The following is a 16,400-nucleotide window of genomic DNA, read 5'->3' on the forward strand; positions in this document are numbered from 1 at the left end:
AAAAATTGTAAATATTTGATACTCAGTGCGGTAGTAAATTTTGCCTCGAGAAATTTTTTAAGTCGTAATTTATTTTTATTCTTTTGTTTATCAAATTCAATAAAAAAAAATATTAGTTCCTTGATATTTATTTTTAGAGGTCGCCCAAAAACATTTTAGGTAAGTACACTACTTTTAAAGTAAAAATAAACCTTTAGAAATTAAAATATCGATTTGAAATTTTGAGAATCGAGATTTTTTTTAACCCAGAAAATGAGAAAATAACATGAAAAAAAAAATTTTTTTTTAATTCAATTTTTGACAATTTTGGAAATTTTTAAAAATCTTGAGCAACCTCTAAATAAATTTTTTTGAGCTGAGGTGGCTCTTAAAACATGATAAACAAACATATTTTCACAAGACACGAAAAAAAAATATTCGTTTTTTTTGTGTACCTACATATTTTAAAAATATTGGATTGAAATATTTTTTAAAATTATAAAAAAAAGAAAAAAAAAAGGATCTAGTGAAAGGAAAAAACATGACCTTTAATTTAAAATTCACTGAAAGTAAATTACAATAAAGCCAATTATGACTTTTTTTATTTTAAATTATGCATTTTATACATTTTTTGTGTTAAGTGTAACGATAAAAATGTGTGTGATTTGATCTACTGTCTCTCGGACTCTACAGGCCTCGCTCCACTTGGGCGCAAAATCGTCTTCGACTGGTAAATAATACTTACCCCCTTTATGGTGTAAATAACTATTGTTTTAATTTTCTTAATAAGGAAGCATTTAACTTGATCATTTTTCAATATCTGAATAATCTTGTTTATGAATTGTATATTAAAACACATTTTTTTATTTAAATATTTTATTATGATATTGTAATACATTGTAAATTTATTACCACTCAATCGTAATGATATTTTTAAAAGTAAAGCAGATTCAATGCATTCCAATATTGTTTTATATCAATGTAAAAAAATAACACAAATTCACAATAGTAGTCCAGTAATTTATTTTAGAAGTTTTCCACGTGATCCATCTTGTACAGAACTCTTTCAAAAGACAATATTTTTTTGTATGTGGGAGATATATCCAAGTAATTTATCAATGTATAAAACTGGCAAGAGCTTGAAACTTTATACTTTTCAATTAAAACATCTCTAGTCGTATTACGGGATAATTCCAGCAGCGACGGGATTTTAGGCAGGTTTAATATTTTTGTAGTCACGTAATCTCCTCTGTTCAAATCCAGATAAGCACTCAATAATTTTGGGTAAATGTAATAATCCAACAGTTGATAAATAGCATTGTGCAAGTATTCCGTTTTTATAATGTCGATTAACTGTTTCAGTAATTCCTTTGGCTTGGTATTGACGTCATAAATAAATCTCGAAGTGTCAGGGGGCCTCCTACCTGTAATTTTTATATCTGTATGAAGCAATATTTTAAATAACTCGCAATAGCCGTAGTGGGAAAAAATTTTAGTCATATCGAAACTTGTTATAATGTAACCATAAGCAAGCAATTGACATACTAACTTTGTCAATTGATCCAGGGTTAATATTTGAGAGAAATGACTAAATCTAACGATAACCAGGTACAAATCGTCAGCTGTGGTTATGGAATCGACAACTTGAGCTATATTGTCGCTTTCTATAATAACATCTAAATATTGTATAATATACTCTTTCCTCAAGGTACCACAAATCCTCCATAAAATACTTCCAAGTGCCATGTCAGCTCCGTCATACTTAAGTTTGCTCCATATCAATTGAAAGTTTCGAGGGTTGGGAACTTGTAAACACAACGAAAATGCATCTATAAGATCGTATCCGTAAGCATAGTTGACATCAGCACCTCCATCAATAATTTCTTCGACAAAGGGACACTTGTGGGTTAAAGCTAAAGCCAATATACTTATGTGATCAAAAGTTTCAACATTAAAATCGTCCACGTAGTTCAGTAAAACTGCTTGAATTTCAACGTTTTTAGAAATAATAGCTTTCATGAAGGGTGTAAGATTGTTAACCCCCCTGACATTAGCCTCTGCGTTATAATACAGGAGCATACAGACGGTTTCTAAACATTCCTCAGCGGTAGCATCGTGCAGTGGCGTATCTCCGCTGTAGTCTATGGCATCTAGAAATGCTCCATATCGTACCAAAGTATGTGCCAAATCAGGATGGGTTACTGAAAGGTGCAGAGGTGTGACATCTTCGTGGTTCGGTATGTTTACATTTGCTCCTGCCTCAATAAGTCTCCTTGCAGCTTCAACTTTTTCATCTTTTACAGCTAATAATAACGGCGTTTCCCCACAAAAGTTTTGGGTATTCAAATCGGTGCCATCTCGGGAAAGTAAATAGTCTAAAATTTCCATACTGAAAAAGATTCTGTTTATTAAGAAAATATATTTATCAAATAAACTAGGTGAGTAAAATACACACAGCAGTTGATAGATTTTAGCAAATTTCATACGTTGACTGTTAGTTAGGTATTAATATAGATATTGCCATATGTCTGTTCATATTGGTAGTTAGAATTTTCAGAAAATTTTAGATTGTTTGCGAAATAAATCAATTACAATATAAGAGTTAATAAGAGATTAAACATTTGGAAATTCCTGTCAAAATTAACACAAATATGTTTGCAATTTTTTTAAACTTGACAGTACATAAAATTTAAGTAATATAAAGAGTGTACGATAAAAATGGGCTTTTCTTCAAAAGTAGCTTTCTTGACTGAATTGGAACTGATTTGATTTAGATCAAGTTCAGGGACTTATTTCTAAATTATACGCCCTGGGCGAATATGATTATGCCACCGCAGTACCTGATGTTAGTAAATACAAAAAACATTTCTAAGCTGACAAATGATAAATTGCATTTTTTTTTTCTATTTATTGATTACTCTTATAATTAGAAAGAGGGGCAGCAAAAAAACGCCCTTCGGCTCAGGCCTGGATCTAGAGGAGAGCTATGAGGGCTATAGCTGAGAGTCATGAGATTGGGGTTTGGTCGATGATTACGTTTTTTTTAGAATCAGGTTTTTAAATTCCCCGCTCCCTACACCTTTAGGAAAATAAGTCCCTGATCAAGCTAGTACAATTTTGTTTTCATAAAATGTTACAGGCCTCCAAAGATTTGTTTTTATCAATCTCACTTTTAAGATATTTCTGTGAAACTCAGTATTTCTGGGGTATCTAGCTTTTAAAATACTTATTTTTTACCTAAAACATATATTGACCCATTGGAAGATTAAAGTATTTTGTCTTTTTTTATTCATAGAGATTTAAAAAAATGCAGGTCAATTTTGAGATGCCACTTTACTTGCTATCTGTTGCATTATGATAAAATACGTAGTTTCTGAGCAAAATACAATTAAATTTTTGCTATTCTAAGTGAACTTCAATTTTCTCTAACTAAAGATTAACCAAACTAAATATTTTTTTTATGAGCTAGCCAGCAGTCTTCAACCTTTTACGACTTGTGGAACCACGCCAACACTGAATTTTTTGAGAAACCCCTGCACCTAAAAAAATTTTCGAACACATTTTTACTGCTTATTTAATATATTATTTATAAATACTACGATTAACAAAATAAATATTCCACTAAGGAAAAATTTAAGATTTTAATGTTTAAAGTAAATATTCCTTGAGTAATTAAAAAAAGAGTAAATATAATCAAAGACTGGGATGTGCTTGAATATTTTTACATAATATGTTAAAATCAGGTGCTATTGTTGTAAGTTGCAATCGCATTTCAAATTTTGCATTAAGCATATTGCGATACTTTGTTTTTGTCGCTACGTACGTGGAAAATGATTTTTCGCACAGGTACGTAGTTGCAAAAGGCATTAATACATTTACCTACGACCACTACTGTAAATACTTATAAACACACCGTCTGTGATCAATGTAAGATTCCTATTACGTACGGTAAAAAAATCGCACAGTTTTCCTAGCAACCGCCTAGCAACGGTCAATACAATACTGTTTGTATTGAACGTTGCTAGGCGATTGCTAGGAAAACTGTACGATTTTTTTAACCAAGCTGTGCGATTTTTTTACCATACGTAAAATAGGAATCTTACATTGATCGCAGACGGTGTGTTTTTAACTATTTACAGTAGTGGTCGTAGGTAAAGTATAGTACGTAATACTTAGTGTAATGCAATTACGCACTCATAGAATTACGCACTTGCCGCTACGGGGCGTCGTGCGTAACTTTTCCATTGGTGCGTAAAATGATTTTTACAACACTTATTACTTAATATACTATTATTGCCTGGTCAACAATTTCAAGATATTCCTTATAAATCTCTAGCCAAAAATCAAGGGAAAGGCGATCTAACCAACGCGAAGAACGCTGTGTCAGGTTATAATTTATAAGCCGACTTACTTGCACTTGCATAAATAGATAAAGTTATTATAGTAACTTATACGCGTGTACTTATAAAAATAAAAAGTTTAAAGGTATAATTTTTTTTAATTTTGTAATTATCGATAATAAGATTTTAAATTTTTGACTGAGTCGCGGAATCCTGAGCTAGACCGACTTACCTCTATTAAAAAGTCAATGTCTAGACTAGATATGGCCTCTAAATATTGTATCACAAAGCTGTATTTACAGACCCATATTGCAGTAGGTGTTAAATTTTAGTTTATTTTATTTTTTCCCAATGAAACTACTTTTGCAGTATAGCCTATTCTTTGTTAGACACCCATTACTTATGAATCAGTTTAAAACAAACCTACGATATTACATATAAGTATAGCATATCTCATTTTCATGACAAAATGCCTTTATATATTTTATTACCTTTCCATTACATTTTATATTTGGTTGTTTACTTTTTTTCAGCCCGTATATTATGGAAAGTAATTAGATGTTTTATTATCACATTTATTGTTATTGTTATATTTTAAATATATTTTTACGTCCATCATTTGAGTAGATCGGTAGGTTTTGCCATGAAACATACTGTTTATTTATGGTAACCAGAATTTCGAGCAAGTGTAATAATAAAATGCCCTTAACAGTAATTAATTAATGATTTCAAATAGCCTCAGTCTACTGAAGAATTTGGTAGACCAAGTATTAATCATGTCACTATTAACATAATACATACAAACGTTTTCTGCTTCAAATAGGACTTTTATGTTTTATAGAATAGTTGCTTTGGAGCGGTGCGAGTATTTTCCAATTTAAAATAGAAGATATTATGCAACTAAAAAAAGGATTAATTTTTTTCATAGTAACAGAATCTCACATAAAAAAATAAAATAAATATTTACATGCAAAGGATATCATTAAATAGGACGTGAATTTTGAAAAAACTAAAAAATATTTCGTGTTTACGGATAGCTTATATTTCAGAACAAAGAAAGTTTTTTTTACTGAAAACATGTACGTCATAAAAGCATAAACTATCTGAAAAAGTAGGCATTAAACATCTTATTTGTGACTTTGCGTTCAAGTTCAACCATTAAAAAAACACGTTGTCAAGTTGCCATAATTTGTATTATTTTGAAATCCGTTTTTGATAAGATGTTTTTGTACTCTTTTATTATAATATCACATGAAATTGGCCTACCCTGAATAAACAAAGTGTGGTGAAATCAAATGATGTCACTAAATTTGGTGTTGCTACAAAAATATAAAAGAATGGACTTGTTAAGCCTATCATATGAGTGCCATTTTTACTAAACAACATTTATAATTACTTGTTTTTGATTACTGCCACATGAAGTGGAGTATTTCCGTTACTATCGTTAATGTTGACACTGTTCCCCATCTGCACCAACTGCTTAACTTTGCCCAGATCTCCTTCCACTACAGCTTTTAGAACTCCATAAACTAACAGCGAATCCTCATTGACAAAATCGTCACCTCCTAGATACTGTATGTCCTAAAATAATTTTATAAAGTAAAAAAATGTTAAATACAACAACAGTACATACAATTTCAAGAAATACTTCTTCTCCCATAACAAAGTGTTTAGGATCCATAACTTCACTACACAGATAATTTTATGTTTGTTTACTACGTCTATTTATACACATACTTATTTAAAAATAGTCGTACTTTAGATCTACAGAATATTTTACCTACAAACACTATTTTTTTCTCACTCTTTTCAATTTTTTTAACTGGTCTTTATATAGACTGAGAGGCTCTCCCAACTTTTAAAAAATAAAAGTTATATAGTTAATTGTAAAAATATTAGAAGTCATGGCACGTTTTCTTTTATAAATTAGCACATATGGTAATTCAATATGTTCATTTTTTTTTGTTAATAAACAGTAATTGCACTTCATTTAATGCTGAAGGCACAAAAACATGAAATTCAGCAGCAAGTTAATCCCTAACATTAGTTACAAAATATTTCACTACCTCGTAGGCAATTACAATCCAAAAATTGAATGAATGAAAGACTGAATGAAGAATGAAAAAAAAATAATGACTTTTACAGAGCTTTGGAATTTAATATAAAGAAATACCTAAAATAGTACCGTGTTATTACGTACTATTTATTGCTTTTGATAGTTTTCGGATTTACAGTACATATAGACGAAATAATTTATAGGAGACAAATGTTGAAATATATAACATTCTGGGTTCTGGGATTCAGCTCGGCTTATTCGTGAAACAAAAATACTATGATTTCATTCTGTAACATCCAGTAAGCCTGGGAAATTTAGAAATTTCATTTTTAAACTAGTAATATGTCCTTTGCCAAATTTCAGTTGTCTAGCACACACAATAAATAGCTATTTAATTTATACAATATTATTTTTTCTAAAATTTGACGAAAAACTTTTACTATCAAAAAGCTCAGAAATTGAGCAAAATACCAAAGTCTGCTCAGGACATTGAATTGAAGACAAAGTATATTTTTCGTCTGTATTGATGTCATATTATAATATTTAGCTCAACGCCTACAGATATTTCAAATCATACAAACAGAATTCTATCTGCTATCTTCTAAATTTATAGATATGTAAATAGAATCACTTAAAAATGTATACAGGGTGTTTGCATAAATACGAACACAGAGCAGGGGCATCTAGGGGAACCCAAAATATGGTGATTAACGCAACTTCCCATTATACTAAGTTGCACCCATGAGAAGTTATAGGCCCTGAAAGGGAGGTTTCAAATTTCGAAAAAAATCAATATCTCAGTTATACTTGAACTTAGAGAAACCAAATTTGGTACATGGTGTGATTGTACCAAGAGCATTAATCGACAGTAAGTAGAGTTCACTTGAAGCATTTTAAAGGGTTGATAAGGGATGATGCACCATTAAAAAATTATTACTTTATTTTATGGGGAATTTAAAAAAAAAAACTTTTCTTACTCTTGATAGTTTTCAAAAAAGTTTGTCGTTTTCAAAAGAACACGAATAACTAATAATACGTATTGTAGTTGTGTTATTTAAGATCATTGAAAATTCAAAAGTTGGTTATGAATTTAAATGTTAAACTTGAAGATAAGGATTTAATTTTTGTAATTGTTTACTGAGTGTTTCTATTAAATTATTCTTATTCCAACTTTTTTCTGACCTGATCGTCGACGTTTAAATTCATATCCATAAACTTTATACATAAAAAATGTAATTTCCTGAATTTTTTTACATAAAAATATTGTTTTTTAAGAAAAGTGTTTATTGGTACCATTGTGTAAAATTATTTCTCGAAAAAATGTGAATTTTTGTTTACAAAATTAATAGTTTATAACAAATTAATAATTAATTATTGCAAAATCGACCGTGCAGTTGTTATTATATTAACGCGCTACCCCAAATTAAAAAAAAAACGTTAAAGTTGGTCCACAATTACCGGAGATATCGCAAAATTTTTGGGCAGTTAAGATTTAAAGTCTCGGAATGTTTTTGTCTTATTCCCCCACCACATTCCAGGTGTAAAAATGTATTCGAGGACGTTTTTTAAAGGATTAAAAATTACTGCACGCATGAATGCATTTTTTTCGAAATATTTAACACTTATTATGAAGTTTAAGGGTTGATTGATTTATTCCCAAAATTTCAAGTCTTAATGTTTATAAAGTTATGTTAAAATTAATCCTATTTGTTCGTTAGGTTTCATGTCACTTTTTTTTATCTTCCCCACGCACAGACTATGCCTATAGTGGGTGTACTACGTTTATTCTTATTATCTGTAATATTCTTATTGTTATTGGTATTACTGATCTTGTTATTACTCTTTTGTAACTTTATTGAAATGAAATGAATAAACATTATTATTATTATTATTATTATTATTATTATTATTATTATAAATACACAAGTTATGAATTTAAAAAAAAACGCTATATCGGCAAAAAATGGTCCTATAACAATTTTTTTTTAATTCGTGAAAAATTACCAGGATTATGAATATCAAAGCGGCTTTAAAAAATATTCATTCTTCGCAAAGTTATTAACGGAAAACCTTATAAACAATTTACACCATTTGTTTATACGCCGTTTTGAGGAGGTTAGCCTATGAAATTACAATTTCCAATTGCATATCTTGAAAATATAAGTCAAGACGAAACAAATGAGCCCTCATAATGCCCTTTATTATAACACTACCAACTGCGTTTTTGCAATTGAAAAAATGCTATTTCTAATAAACAAATGCAAAAATTTATAAACAAATATTCTTTTACCAAATTTTCAGGGTTTCTTAAGCGTAACAAAATACAACTTTTACTGCAGTTTAGAGACGATTTATGCTTTTTTCTTCTATTTATAGCAAATTCAAATTTCGCTGGTTTTTTGCAATTATTTAAATAAATTGTTAATGGATTTTGATTTATCAGGTCTCAAATGAAGCGTTTTTTGAAAACCTATAAGTATAAACAATAACAAAAACTTCTGTTAGAGAGCGCTTTTTAATACAGCTAAAAAACTCTATTATAATCATTGTTTAAACAATGATCTTGTTGTTTGAAACCGATACTTTTTGGGAAATATTATTTCTTTTTGCCTAAACTAATGATTAAACCAAGTTTCAATCTGAAACGAATTTAAAAAATTATTTTTTTTCATTTGCTGGGCTATAAAGGTGTTGCGTTAAATCACCATATTTTAGGTTCCCCTACATGCTCCTGCCCTGTGTTGGTTCTTATGCGAAACACCCTGTATTGTGTATGAAACTTTCATATTCTTCATGGTTTTGACAAAAAAAAATAAAGTGTAGCAATATAAAAGTGTATTTAAACTCTGTATGCACAAATTTAACACATAAATATAAAAGATCTAATAAATATTATTGACAACATAAATAAGAAAACGGAAAATATATAATTTTTCATTAGAAGTGCACTTTAATATTAATTAACAATAACAACGTTTGAATCTATACAACTTTTTTTCAAACAGTAGTATTTTTTTATAAACTGATGATACGTTCAAGTGCTTGATTATCGTGTATAACTGGCAGGTACTTACAATATCGAACGACTTAAGGATATGAGTTTGTGTTGCATTTCGAGCTAATTCCATTAATGAAGGTACTTTTGGCATACTCTCTAGTAATTTTTTCATCTGTTCCTCCTCCCTATATTTGAATATTAAGGCGCTGATAAAAGGAGGACAAATAAAATACTCCAATAACTGTAGGACATCTTTTTTGTGAATTTCATAAATTTCATTAACTTTGTTCATTAACTGGCAATCTAGGTCAAACATCAGTCTAGGAACAATCATACAAGGCAACCAACCCTTTCTATAATCGTTATCCATAAATAACAGAATTTTTAATAGTTCGCAATAACCGTAGTGAAAAAAAATTGCATAAATATCATAACTAGTTGTGCGGTATCCGTACTGGAGCAGGCAACAAGTAAATACTGTTAGTTGTTCGAGTTTCAACTTGTTCTCGGCAAATTTATTAATAAATAAAAAGTAGTTATCATTTTTTGTGAGAGATTCAACAGCCGGCTTTAAATTGCCAGTTTTGATTATCACTTGGATGTAGTTCTCGACATCCTCTCTATCTAAATGTTCAAAGAATAAGCATAAATTAATGGTATTTCGTATTTCATTGTAATGCAATTTTTCCCAAATTAGTTTAAAATTTTCAGAATTAGGAACTCTTAAGCACAGTAGAAAAGGACATGCTACATCTTCGTTTTCGTATGAATCGGCATAATTTACGTCTGCCCCTCGTTTTATTATTTCCTCAACGAATACGGTTTCATGTGTTAATGCTATTGCCAAAGTGGTCATGTGATCCTCAGTAGCTACATTAAAGTCATCTACATATTCAAATAAAGCTTCTTGGACTTCGATGTCTTCAGATATGAGAGCTTTCATAAAAGGAGTGAGACTGTTGCCACCAAGAGAGTTTGCATCAGCATTATAATATAAAAGCATACACACTGTATTCAATGCTCTTTCTGCTGTAGCATCGTGCAATGGTGTATCACTACTATAATCAACAGCATCAATTTTTGCGCCATAGAGTATGAGAAGGTGAGCTACTTCTGGGTAAGACACTGAGACATGCAAAGGGGTAACGTCTTCATAATTTGGAAGATTTACATTAGCTCCAGCTTGAATTAATTTGGTAGCTGACTGTAATCGACCCATTCTAACTGCATAATACAGAGGAGTTTCACCTTTAAAATTTCTTACGTTCACTACTAAATCATCACGACTTAACAAGTATTCTAGGATTTCTAGGCTGAAAAGTGTACTTTATATGAAAATATAAAAAAATTAAATATAAGGGCACTTACTTGTTTTTTATTACTGCAATGTGAAGAGGAGTATTTCCATTGTTGTCGTTTATATTTACAGACTTTCCCGATTCTATCAATTGCTTAACTTTTTCCAAATTCTCCTCAACAACTGCCCTTAACACTCCCAAATATAACAAGGGGTCATCATAAAGAAATACGTTTCTAGCTGTATTTAAATATAATTCATCGGTCTAAAATTATAAATAAAGTAGGTAACTACATTCCACAGGAATAAAAACATCATGCACTTAAAAACATAAGTATTTGTTATATTTACCACAATTGGAAATAATTCTTCATCAGAGTCACTACTCGTATCCATTTTTCAAAAAGTTCGGCATACGACAAATGTTTTTGTATATTGGATCTACGGGTTATTAAATTAACGTCAAAGTTTTTTTCACTACATTACATCTACTGTGCTGTAATACTTAAGGATTTTTTGCAACTATTAATCTGTAACCCTTAATAAATTATAGATTTTAATTGTTTAAGTTGTAAAATATCTTCAAATATAAAAACTCCTTTGGATAATTTGAGTTTTTTATTTTTTTCAGGAGTTTTCGTACTTTCGATGTTCATGAAATGACATTTGACAATCTTGACATTCAAATTTCAAAACAAGTCACAGGACTTGTTAAAGTTAACCTCATTTTAAGGAAATACGAGAATTTGGAAATGAGTACAGAAAATATGTGAAAATGTCGACAAATACAGAAATAATTTTGGAAATTGAGGATACGCCAGTAATTTGTAATAAAGAAGACTTAATTTCCAACAGTGATTACTTTAAGGCTATGTTGGAGGGAGATTTCATTGAAAAAAGTCAAAGCAAAATAAAACTAGAGGTAAAATTCTCTACAATTTTTGTATATAATACTATTTTATTTTACGACGCACATAATTTGCAATGATTTTAGGATGTCGATTTAAAAGCAATGAATATAATTTTAACTTTACTTTGGGATGAATCGTACTTGATTCCAAACGAAGATATATTATTGGTACTCCATACTGCAAGCATGTTACAATTTACGAAAATAAGAAATACGTGCCTAGAGAAAATCACTGAGATGTTGTGTCCAAAAAATTGTATTAAAATTTGGCGTATAACGGAACAGTTGGATATAAAACCTTTATTTTTGAAAGCTAAAGCTATGGCTTTGGATGAATTTTTAGAAATCAAAGACACTGACTGTATTCTTGAATTTAGTCTAGAAGAAATTTGTTGTTATTTAGGCCATATTAATTTAAAAACAGACACAGAAATAAATGTTTTCCAAACTGCTATGAGATGGTGGTATGAAAATAATGAGCAGTATTTTGAAAATTCTACAAACATTTTAATTAAATTGCTCAGCTGTATTGATTTTCAAAATATAACTGACAATTATTTGAAAGAAATTATGGTATATCCAGATATAGCTAATAATGTAGATATAACACAGATTCTGTCATGTTTATTGTTATTAAAAAATGAAAAATCAATAGATCATTTCTCTGAAATTTATCAAAAAAACGCTAATCTACTATATACATGTAGGAATAGAATATCATCTAGGTTTCCTTGCATATTAGTAAATTATATTCAATCGGATGGGAAAAATAAGAAAGTTAAAACACTTCAAGAACAGCATCATCAAATTATTTATTATGGTAAATGTCTTAACTATTTTTGTGGTTATCCTGTACTGTACTGTATGTGTTTGCATAACTTTTGTACTACTAAATTTTTTAAGTAGTAGACTGTTCTATATACACTTGGATTGGGGTTGTGGGGTTTTCATCTCTAGATGACTTTTAACATTATAGATATATTAGTCTTATACGATTATAGTTTGACATATTTTTTTTGTTTAGATAAATTCAAACGTAAAAGGTTGTATGAGATTTTGGATAACGCATATAAAAATGATAAGTTAACTGTGATTTATTATGGTAAGTGGATTTAAATGTCTACCTGAAAAAATGGATTCTTGAATTTTTATTTGTGTACCTACTAAGTACATGAATTATGCGACTTGTTAATTTTTGCTATCAATTGTCAATAAAAATTAATTCGTTTTTGGTTTACTAAGAGAGACTTACTGTAATGTACCAGGATTGTGAATTAATTTTGAGGGACTTACAATAGATAGCACAACTTGTGCTATATAACATCGGACACTTCTGTAACTATATTCATGTTGTCATTTTGTGAAGTGTAAACAACAAGTCATCGAGTGCTGTTGGGAACTTAAGGTGAACATACTCCATCGATAAAAAGTGTGAGTATTGGTTTCGACGTTTTAGAACTGGTGATTTCGATACAATTGACAAAGAATACCCTGGTCAACTGAAAAAATTTAAAGATGAGGAATTGGAAACATTACACTACCAAGATTCATGCCAAATGCAAGATGATGTTGCTGAATCGTTGAATGTTGATTGCATAACAGTTTCAGAACGTTTAAATGTACTTGATATAATTCAAAAGCAAGGAAATTGGGGCTACATGAATTGAAGCCGAGAGATGTTGACAGTAATAATTTCTTCAACGGCAAAAAAGAAAGTTTTTTTTGCATCGTATCATCACTGGCGATAAAAAATGGATACATTTTGATAATTTTAAGCATAAAAAATCCTAGTCTAATTTTGCATCTAATATTCTTGGTTCGAAATTCACGCTCTGTATTTGGTGGGACCAGCTTGGTGTATTGTGAGCTGCTTCAACTAAATGAAACCATCATTGATGAACGCTGCCAAACACAATTTATGCATTTGAGTGGGATGTTTTACTCCACCCGCCATATTCACCAGATATTGTTCCATCCGGTTACTACTTGTTTCTTGTTTCCCATCTATGGGACACAGCCTGGCTAAGCAGCGCTTCTAATCTTTTCGAAGATATGAAAAATTGGATCGACTGGTAGATAGCATCAAAAGATGAGTTGCACTTTTTATGTGGATTCCGTATGCTGTCAGAAAGGTAGGAAAAAGTAATGGCTTATGATGGACAATACGTAGAAAAAAAATATGTACACAATTTGTCACAATAAAGTTTTGAATTTATAAAAATTAATTCATAGTCCTGGTATAAATTTAGCAACATTTTGTTCTTCTATTTCTTCTATCTTCTATAGGGTGTTTGTAAATAAGTGCGAAATATTTTAGGGGGTGGTTGCCGAAGTTATTTTGTGAAAAAAACTCAGATAATCGTAGGTCGAAATTAAAATTTATTAAATTTTGAATTTATTAAATTTTTAAAGCAAAATTTTTAAAGTTAAATTTTAATTTTTTATTTATTTTTATTAATTATTTCAGTTTTAAAGATCGACTCGAAATTTGAAAAACGCTTTGGAAGGATAAATGTGCATTTTTTTGGGTGATACGAATATTTCTACTTGCACCAGTGGCGTTTGTGCGAGAATGCCACAACCCTTTTTAATAAAAATATTGGTACGCCACCGACTTTTCCCGTTTTGATATTTTTTTAGAAATCCGCCATCAATTCTGAATGAAATAGGTCTCTTCAATTTTTTTCGTAGGATGCACCGTTTTTTGAGGAAAAAATAAAATATCTTGTAGGTTGCTGTCAATATTTCTAAATAAAATACAACCGTCAAATTTCGAGTCAATATCTTTAAAACTCTGAAATAATTAATAAAAATAAAAAGTAAAATTTAAACACTCTGTATCTCGGAAACGAAGCATATTTCGACCTACGTTTATATGAACTTTTTTTCACAAAATAACTTCGGCAACCACCCCCTAAAATATTTCGCACTTATTTACAAACACCCAGTATATAAGTTCTTTATTTTAGATTACATTGCTCGTCAGTTCAAAAACTTTTTCGATATAGACGGGAAAAAATGTTCCAGTTTAGATGGGTTTAAGTTGGTTGGATACAAAGAATTTATATTCATGTATGGAGGAGAGTTTCTGATTGGCAAAGGAAACTGGAATTATAATTTTTGGGTATATGATACAATACGAGAAAGGTGGGAGAGAAAGTGTGTGCTACCTTTTCCTAGAAGACATTTTGAAACCTGCTTGGTTGGCGATATTTTATATATAGTGGGGGGTACAGGAGTCTTTCGAGTTATTCAAGAAAATATGTTTTGGTACAGTTACAAAGACGATAAATGGAGTGCTCAAATGGCTTTGCCCTGTTCCGGTAGACAACTTAAATGCTGTAGTTTCCTGAATCAATTGTTTATACTTAATGTCAACAATAAATGTGGGTATTTCTTTGATGATAAAACTTTTCATTGGCTGAAAATGGATGTAACGATTGATGATACACTCGTAAGCAATGAAGCTGAGTTTGCAGTTTTTTCATATAAGGATAAGTTGTATATAAAAGGTAAGTACATAAATTCTTTGAATGGCAAAATATTATAAATTAACTAATTGCTTTTAGGTAAAAATTTGGTAGAATTTAAGGTAGCCGATAAAGAAATATCTGTAGTTTCTGTTAAAGAGGTATCCGACATAATCTGTGATAAATTGGAACTGGTGTTGTGTGATAATATTGCTTATACGTTTTATAAATATAGATGTGATGATAATGATTTGTACTGTTTGGAAACCTACAACTTAGACACTGGTGATGCAGGTTTCATATTTAAAGATGTGTCAAGCGATGAAACTGTGATAACTGCAGATGGTGACAAATATGGTGTTAGTTCTTTGAAGATACTGTCTTTTCAACACTGTAGTTTAGTGGAAAAGAATAATCTAGTTAACGATTCCTTTTGTTAAGATTTTTTTAATAAAATTATTTTGTTAATGCCTGTCTATTTTTTTAATGACCTCTTTGGTTCTTATGAAAATTATCACACTCGAGTTACATTTCGATACTATAAAATACGATTTTCTAAACTCAATATGCAAAAGTAGAGTATTTTGTGTTTCGTTTTGCTAATTAAATAATTTATTTTTGTCTGGAGTATTATAATAATATACAGGGTGTTTAAGAATAGAATAAATGGTGGGTGAGAAACTTCAGAAGCGTCAAAGTAAAATTTTCACAATATTTTAAAAAGTTATGCATTGATCAAGTTGTTCTAAATTTACTGGTTTTATTAAAAATGCGACATAGTTTATTTACAAATTGCAGAGGTCAAACTTGAACAATAGAATAATGCAAACATTTAAATCGTCAATTTTGCAAATGGGTATAAGCAAAAACAAAATTGACCAGACTCTTTTTAAATTAAGTCCTTAGGGTAATGAAAGGATATACAGGGTGGGCCATTGTGTGAGAAAGTAAAATAACTCGCTTGTTCATAATACAGAAAACAAGTTTATATAAAAGTCGTACAGAATGAAAAAACCTAAAGGACAGAATTAATTTCAAACAGGGCGATGAGTAAAAACGGGACACGCCAAATATTACATTTTTTAAATGGAACATCCTGTATATTTTTAAATATATGGATTTCTGAGAAAATTCTATATATGTCAATATAAACACTAACATTTTAGTAGAAAATTCTTTGAATTTTGGAAAAAACGGCCTCGAAGAAGTTGTATTAACTTTCAACTTGGAGCAAAAATATTTGACAGAGTTATAGGCAAATATTAGGCAAAGACTCTTATATTAGCTAATATGTATATTTTATACAGGACATTTTTTATAATACGATCATTTTAAGAAAGTTCAAACTTG

General features: G+C 29.9%; 3 protein-coding genes across 3 annotated transcripts; 1 reads left to right on the forward strand and 2 right to left on the reverse strand.

The window, feature by feature from the left end:
• Window positions 1–930: 930 nt before the first annotated feature.
• Window positions 931–6,043, reverse strand: LOC108911327. Its single transcript, XM_018716237.2, has 3 exons — window positions 5,953–6,043; window positions 5,716–5,900; window positions 931–2,368 (listed from the first exon to the last, which is right to left on the reverse strand). Exons 1-3 carry the CDS (start codon window positions 5,998–6,000, stop codon window positions 1,006–1,008), a joined length of 1,596 nt encoding a protein of 531 aa, XP_018571753.1. The 5' UTR covers window positions 6,001–6,043; the 3' UTR covers window positions 931–1,005.
• Window positions 6,044–9,277: 3,234 nt separating this feature from the next.
• Window positions 9,278–11,304, reverse strand: LOC108911328 (ankyrin repeat and SOCS box protein 14-like). Its single transcript, XM_018716238.2, has 3 exons — window positions 11,022–11,304; window positions 10,742–10,935; window positions 9,278–10,686 (listed from the first exon to the last, which is right to left on the reverse strand). Exons 1-3 carry the CDS (start codon window positions 11,064–11,066, stop codon window positions 9,336–9,338), a joined length of 1,590 nt encoding a protein of 529 aa, XP_018571754.1. The 5' UTR covers window positions 11,067–11,304; the 3' UTR covers window positions 9,278–9,335.
• A 77-nt stretch (window positions 11,305–11,381) lies between these two features.
• On the forward strand, window positions 11,382–15,503 carry LOC108911326 (kelch-like protein 38). The gene is made up of 5 exons (XM_018716236.2): window positions 11,382–11,592; window positions 11,665–12,400; window positions 12,605–12,682; window positions 14,550–15,092; window positions 15,150–15,503. The coding sequence occupies exons 1-5, from the start codon at window positions 11,446–11,448 to the stop codon at window positions 15,488–15,490; spliced, it is 1,845 nt and encodes a 614-aa protein (XP_018571752.1). The 5' UTR covers window positions 11,382–11,445; the 3' UTR covers window positions 15,491–15,503.
• The last annotated feature ends 897 nt before the right edge of the window (window positions 15,504–16,400 follow it).

This window comes from Anoplophora glabripennis, unplaced genomic scaffold, assembly GCF_000390285.2.
Source record: "Anoplophora glabripennis isolate ALB-LARVAE unplaced genomic scaffold, Agla_2.0 scaffold519, whole genome shotgun sequence".
Lineage (NCBI taxonomy): Eukaryota > Metazoa > Arthropoda > Insecta > Coleoptera > Cerambycidae > Anoplophora > Anoplophora glabripennis.